General features: G+C 34.5%; 1 protein-coding gene across 1 annotated transcript; it reads right to left on the bottom strand.

The window, feature by feature from the left end:
- Positions 1-4318: 4318 nt before the first annotated feature.
- On the bottom strand, positions 4319-6759 carry LOC120088617. Its single transcript, XM_039046031.1, has one exon. The coding sequence runs from the start codon at positions 6119-6121 to the stop codon at positions 4613-4615; it is 1509 nt and encodes a 502-aa protein (XP_038901959.1). The 5' UTR covers positions 6122-6759; the 3' UTR covers positions 4319-4612.
- Positions 6760-7495: the final 736 nt, after the last annotated feature.

The raw sequence follows: 7495 nt of genomic DNA on the forward strand, positions 1-7495 counted from the left end.
TCGGTTGCATTAATACTCGCAGCTCATCTTCCAATTGTTGTTCTGTGGGATCATCAATGATTTTGTTACTCGGTGCATCCAGGTTATCCTTCATTTGGTATAGTTCATTGATGTCGTTTGCGCTGAAAGGCACCACTTCCCCTTTTATGGTCACCACGTCCTTGGTGCCATGTAGCCGTCTATGGTAAAAGTCACGCACTACCTTTGGAACAACAATGGCTGGGCACTGGAAAAATGTGTCCCAGCCATGCTCCACGATCACGCTCGTGATGAGGTTAGGTAGTGGCGTTGGCACAGGGTAAAAGCCAATCTCCATCAACAAGTCGTCATTCATATCTTCAACCTAAAACCTGAACACCATGGACATAAACTAACTATAGCAAAAACGTTAATGGCATTCGAGATAACCCAAAAAAAATCGTAAAAAAAAAGCATAAAAGATCTCACCCAATGGAACCTCCAATGAGCCCACTGGACCGCATCAGCCGACCTGCACACCGGCGGGGAGGGCAACTCTGAATCGACGAATGACAACATTCCACTTCTAGTTGAGCGCACGAATGAACGACAGAACGCGTCTACCGACGAATCTGAGGTCGGCGACGGAATCGAACAGTGGCAATTGCGGTTGTTGGAGATTGACGACGTAAACGGTCGGAGGCACGGCTGGGCTGAAGTCTTCTGATCGGTGGCATGACGTTAGTGACTGAACACATGAACCGACGAACAAAGCGTTGCGCGCGACTGATTGGCACGACTAGGCGGACGGATGGCGACGAATTCGTGCAACCGAGGCTACTGGTCTGCAATGGAAAAGAAAAATCCAGAGAGAGGGTCTACGACGACTAAAAATTTGGGATGTCACAATTAATATTCATATTCGTTGAAAATTGAGTTGTGTACAGACAATGGTTGAGATTTTATTTTGTTCATGTATATGAGAGAAAAATATTGTTGTAATTTTGGGATTGTTCGTATGAAAGGTGATAGTTGAATATTATATGAAACTTTTATTGAATATATTGAGTTGATATATCTTAAATACGTTATGTTTGTTTAGTTGATGAAATTGTATTCCAAGGTACAAAATGAGAATATCAATTGGGATATTTAATTTTAAAAAATATATATATATACATGACATTGGAATTATGTAAAACATAACCATATATGATACATTATCAATGTCAAAAATCAATAAACTTGACATGTCACAAGTGTCTAGTGTATTATGTTTCTTGACACAAAAATTATAACAAGAAACATATAACTTGGCCTTTTTTTTTTTTTTTTTTTTATCAAGTTATCCCATTATATTTGACAGTCGATTACACGATATTTTTAAAAAGCATTAGGTATACGGCTACTTGACATTGAAGATGTTGGGATTGGTGTCCTAAATCTAGTGTATCTAGTGGTTTATAATTTTGTTAACACAAATTATTTATCTAATAAAATCAAAGGTATTTTATTTGACATTTAGACAACATTAATTCAATCCAATAAATGAAGATCTAAGGTTATATGATGTTACTTGAATAGTATGTGGTTGACATACAGGTGGTTTATATTCAAGTAATAACCTAAAAGGTCTGCAGTAAATAGATGAAGGTTGGATGTCTTATCTTGGTAACACGGCGGATATTACCCACTTTGTAATTGTTATATGAAATGTAAGTGTTACAAACAATATGAACCATATTGTTCATGTAAAGATATGTGAGTGGGGGTATCCTATATAAAAGAGTTTATACATAGACCAAACCATGAAATAATTAGTTTCTCTTTACAACACCATTACTTGAAGAAACTAATATTTCACTAAGATGACCATAGGAGACTTGACCTTAATCCTGAGTAAGTTGTGAACTTCTGTTTATGACGACAGTCCTTTGATCTGTATGAGTGAGAGTGGTCATGATAGCCGACTCAATAAGCCTACCATTTTGGGGATTTATATGATTAGGGATCTGAGAACACAACTGCACAAGATGAAATTCTCTAATTCCCATTCCTTGAGAAAGTAGATAAATTGTTCCCTTAATAGTTGGTTTTGGGTCTTGAACAATGAGGCATCAACCTGTCATTGGCCTGGGAGGTGTGAATTTATAGTTGGACTATAAACTATTTGTTCATTAGAGGAATTATTGGTACTTAAGAGATAAATGTAACTACATGGGTAAAACAATATTTTGACCCAGCTGTAATTATGAGCATTTGTGAAGGGTCATCGCTATGTTGATTGGTTATATCCATGGACACAGAAATATATCTATAGTGCGAAGAGTGTAACTATCGGTCTTTAGTAGAGTGATTGGTAGTTAATGAATATTGATTAATTGAATTAAAGAAGTTTAATCCATTAATCTCATATATTTGGAGCTTCTAATCTATAAGTCCATAAGGTCCCCTTGTTAGTCCACTAAAGGATAGTAACGAGGAATGATTTAAATTATTCAAATCAAATGAGTGAATTTTATATTATTGAGATTAATATATAATGGTTAATTATAGATATGTTCTATAATCTAAATTATGTAAGAGAGATATGTTTGGATAAGATTCAAATATTAGATTTATATGAATTGGATTCATAAAGAGATGTATACATATAAATATAAATTAACTCCATATTAAATATGATTTATTTGATTAATTAATGGTTAATTAATTGACTAATAAATCATGGAGATTGGAGGTTAGTATAAGATATGATATTTATGATAATTAATTAAATGTATATTAAATATAATTTAATATATGATCATTTAATTAATGTGTCAATTAATTAAATAATGATTATTTAATTAATTAACACTAAGGTTATAAAGGAAAATACTTGGAAAAGAGGTTAACTCTTCTCGATATAAATATATCCTTATAGCTCATTTATGGTGAGGGATTTTTTTATTACACAAAGAAAAAACCTAGCCTCCAAGCCTCCCCTTCTCTCTAACTTCTATATAAAAATTCTCTACCATTTTCCTCCTCAAAAGTTCTTGGAGACCACTCTTCCAAATTATTTGGAATCCTAGAGAATAGCAAGATAACTTTGTTGGTGGTTCCCTTCTTCATTGGAGAAGTTCGAGATGGTTAATAATGGTGGAAGAGGAAAGCTAGAAGAATCAACAAATGTGAGTTTTGATTTCTTCTTTTTTTCCACTTTTCTAGTGTGCTTATAATTTTGTTGGAATGTTTATCCCACAAATACATGTTTTATTTTAGTGTTTTTGTTTCCATAAAAATCGAATGTTTAAATGCAGGACGTTCACACGCTTCCATAGGAATTCGATTCCTTCAGAAGAAACGTCACATAACTCAGTTGTTGTAATAAGAAAGTAGGAGTATACTAAAGAAGACAGAGGGGAAAAGGGGGTAATAGAGTAATGACTGTATTAACGATTTTTGTTCATGTACTAACATTAAGTTTTGAAAGTTGAGAAGTAAGACGATAGCAAAGTTTTTTATTATTTTTTTAAAAAAAATTATTTTATTTATTTATTTATTTAAGTTTAAGAGTATTTTTTATATTTTTAAAAGTTTAGGGATATTTTTTACACAAAGCACTAAAATTCCATCCAAACAAACGAGAGAGAGTATTTTTTTAAAAAAAACTCATTTAGTAAGTTCAAGGATATTTTTGAAACTTTAAGGATATTTTTTTGGATTATTTTCAAATATAGTAAAATAAACCATAACATTTACAATTATATCACAATATCATTATTTATCAATGATAGACATTAATAGATTATTATTATCTATCACTTATAAACATGTCTAGTCTATAACTAATAGCCTGTGACATTTTACTATATTTGAAAATATTTTCAACAATTTAAACAGTTCCCAAATTTTTACCCAAAGTCTAATTTAGCGTTGAAATTATATCTAATTCCGTTTATTAAAATAACGTATTTTAGTCTTAAAAGAACCACCAAATCAAATGCAAGGGGAGTGCATATAGTGAAAAATAACAAAAGAAAAAGAAAAATTCTAATCAAATGTAAAATATCTGAAAATCCAATATTCCATATCAATTAAGTTACTAAAAATTAAAAAAAAAAAATTTAAAAAAATTAATTAATTTTATTATTATTATTTTTTTTTTAAAAAAAAAAACCTCAAAAGGGAATAAACTGAATATCATAACTACTCTCCCAGAAGATCAGAGCTATGTATGCAATCAACTGATCAACTATCAGTCCAGTCAAATCAATGTATTCAAAATCCGATCGTATAAATTAGATTAAATCTAGTATCTAATAAGTATAGCCACCTCTACATATTGTATAAGAAAAAAAAAAAAGATTAAATCTCGCAGTTAAAGCTCGGTGTTATCTATTCAAGATGAAGAGCACAAACATATTTATCAGCAGCAACTGTTTTCTATTCTGAAAGAAACCATAATGTTCCAATCAGGTAACTTTGGAATCAGATGGTATTTAAGATCAAAGGAAAATGGATTAAAACATATTTTCCCTTTTAATTTCATAAAAATCATCTGTTTTTTTTTTTCTTTTTTTTTTTTTTTTTTTTTTTTTGCTACAGCACTGGAAAATGACAATGAACAATAATACCCTTTATATCATCACTCCAATCGGCGCCTCCTTCAAGATAACACGAGCTCGTTTGCTCCGAGATGAGGGCGAAGGCAAACACGAACTTCATGTTCTTCTGGACCGACGCGATGTTTAGGCACCATTATCTCTAGACCAGTACCCGTCTCATCTCCATAAGCTTCTAGCTTCGCATCGTCTGGGATCCTGGTTGGCAAGGGAATTTCCCTTATAAACTCTCCAGGAGGGCAGTGCTCGGGCGATGGATCAGTGAGCTTGAATGTTCTATCATTTCTTTTCACAAAGGGCATGCAGCCAGTGCTCACTGACGTTATCTTTACAACCCCATGAGTGAGGTTGTTCCACCAAGTCACTTTAACCCGATTTAGATCAGCTAAAGGTAAGCTGATGATTATCAAATATCCTTGCTCATCCTCATATATAGTTTTCGCGGCTGTAACCGGACCGTAAACGTTCCTCATTACCCCACTGAAATCATTTAACCATGGAGGCTCAATTGGATGGATTTCTGTATCTTGAACTCTCTCGTTATGTTGGTTAATGAGTAAACAATAGTCTTCATCATTACCCTGAAGAAATGCATCCTTCTTCCGCTTGTTGCCTTTCGGCGATAGATCCATTCCCCCGCCATTTACATGGTTTGTTGGTCGAGTTGACAGGTTAAGACTAGCCCCATTTAACAATTTTCTCGGAGGAGGATGGGAGTTGGTCTTCACAGGAGGAAGGGGTCTTTCCAGCTCAAATTCTGTGCTGGGAAGGTTCCTCCATGAACAAAACTCACTTGCTTCTGGTGGAATAGAGAAGTTAAGATCCCTCCCTGTAAGTTCTATCCATCTTTTCTGCTCCTCCTCGTCAAGACCTTTAAGATTGGGCAATGAAACGAACTCAATGCCATGCACACATTGGGGATTTGATAGCCCCCTGTAATGCTTTCGTTGCATCCTGTGAGATCGAACAAACCCCCTGTCAACGCTATAAGGGAAAGGACGTTCGCCTTGACGAGAGTGTCCATTCATATAACTCCTAAGCTGCATTTTACCAAGTGCATTCTCTGGCCTTTCCTTAAAAACCCACATATACATATTCTCCATATCATGTTGAACCAAGAACACCTCAAGCTCTAGATCTGATTTATCAAATCCAGAAACTCCATTACTGTCACGAACAATTTTGCACTTCGATTTCTCATTCAACACGGGCTTAAAATAATAACTAAAGAAAAACCAAGCACCCCACACACTGTCTAGTCTCTTGGAAACCTTGCGTCCAGCCTTGGGCACATTAAGAAGAGCATCAGTTTCATTAATTTGGGTTCCAAGACTAACATCCAACATGTCAAAAGTGTCTGAATTCCAAGGTTGTGGAGGAGGACTACGCTCGGCTGAAAGCGGAAGGTTGATATCGGGTGGTCGAGAAAGAACAATAGGTCGATTCAACTCTCGCTCGAGTTCTTCATGAGACATAGAACTTGAATCCATTGACAATAGGGTAGATGGGTGGTGATTTTCCATGGTTAAACTTGTTAGCAAATCTTCTCCCATGCCCTCTCAGCGCTTAACCCAGAAAGAATCCTTATTTCCCCACAGTTACAGGAAGAAGAAACTATCTCCAGCCTCCTCTAAATTCAATCCCTATCAACTCATAACACATCCATACAAATCCAGTTTCCCAGATAAAATCAAACCCAACTACAATCAACACTTTTCACCCCTAAAATTCAAAATCATGGTCCACTTCAACAACAGAAATTGAAAATTTCTCCTCTGCCCCTCCAAACAAAGCCCAAGTACACGATTGGGGAAAAAATCCCAAAACAGAAACCCAACTAAAGATAAACAATAATCAAAAAGGAAAAGAAGAAAAAAAAAACGTAACCCCAGATGGGGATGGACAATAAACTTGCAGACAGCAGAATCCCAGAAACAAAATAAAATTAGAACCTATCCAAGATTTGTATGAACCAATAATTCCTATAGAACAAGAAACGGAAAAAACTTACAATTAAGTATGTAATTGGAGAAAATAGGGAAATGAAAAGAGATTTGAATTTGAAGATGGGTATCCAAATTCTCAGAATTGAAGCCCCCTTTTACAAAGCGCAAGAACAAACAACCCTCATCTTCTCCCCCAAATCCAATCCAAAGCCCTCCGGAGCCGAGAAGGAGAGAAGTGACAAAGAGTTTGAGGAGAACAACGATAACGGTGTCCGTTAATCAGACCGCTTAACTTTGACGGAGTTATTGATGGAGTAGGTTAAAGACACCGACGGCGCTTACTAGCGGTGACGGCGCTTATTTCTATTTCACCTTTTTCTCTGCCCTTTTCAAGGTTGTGAATGTAATGAAATGTATGGGCCATGGACTACTTTACTGGCCCATTTATGGTCTTTGGCCCAATACCGACTGGTACATGTTATTGGGCTTAGACTCGCATAGTTCACGGCCCATCTTATTTTACACACATAAATACACCGTAGAGTAAGTATTTACAAAAATATCAACACAACAATCGTTTTTATCAAACTATATAAAAAGAAAAGAGAAAAAAGTATACATATAACTATTTCTCGAGTGGATTCCGAATTCGTAGAACTAAAATATATATTTGGGAGTGATTTTAAAAATGTTGAGTTGAAGACCCATTTTGATGCTATGAAAATAGTATTTAAAAGTTTAAAATCAAACATATTAAAGATAACATTGTTTTGTTTTTTCTATTAAAGATTTTTTTTTGGATGATTTTAACCATTTCAAAATCACTCTCAAGCATCTATTTTAAAGTAAAATATTTTAAGTATTTAATATTCCAAACATAGAAATATATTTCCTATTAATTTTTAAGATGCATTACGCTTTCAATTTTAATTAATTGATTTTTGGTTTGAATCCTATTTTGGTCCCTGGACTTTATATTTT

The sequence above is a fragment of the Benincasa hispida genome, chromosome 10 (genome assembly GCF_009727055.1).
Source record: "Benincasa hispida cultivar B227 chromosome 10, ASM972705v1, whole genome shotgun sequence".
Classification (NCBI taxonomy): domain Eukaryota; kingdom Viridiplantae; phylum Streptophyta; class Magnoliopsida; order Cucurbitales; family Cucurbitaceae; genus Benincasa; species Benincasa hispida.

Excerpts from the sequence above, each read along its gene's own strand:
- LOC120088617 (XM_039046031.1), bottom strand. The coding sequence starts at position 6,121 with ATGGGAGAAGATTTGCTAACAAGTTTAACCATGGAAAATCACCACCCA.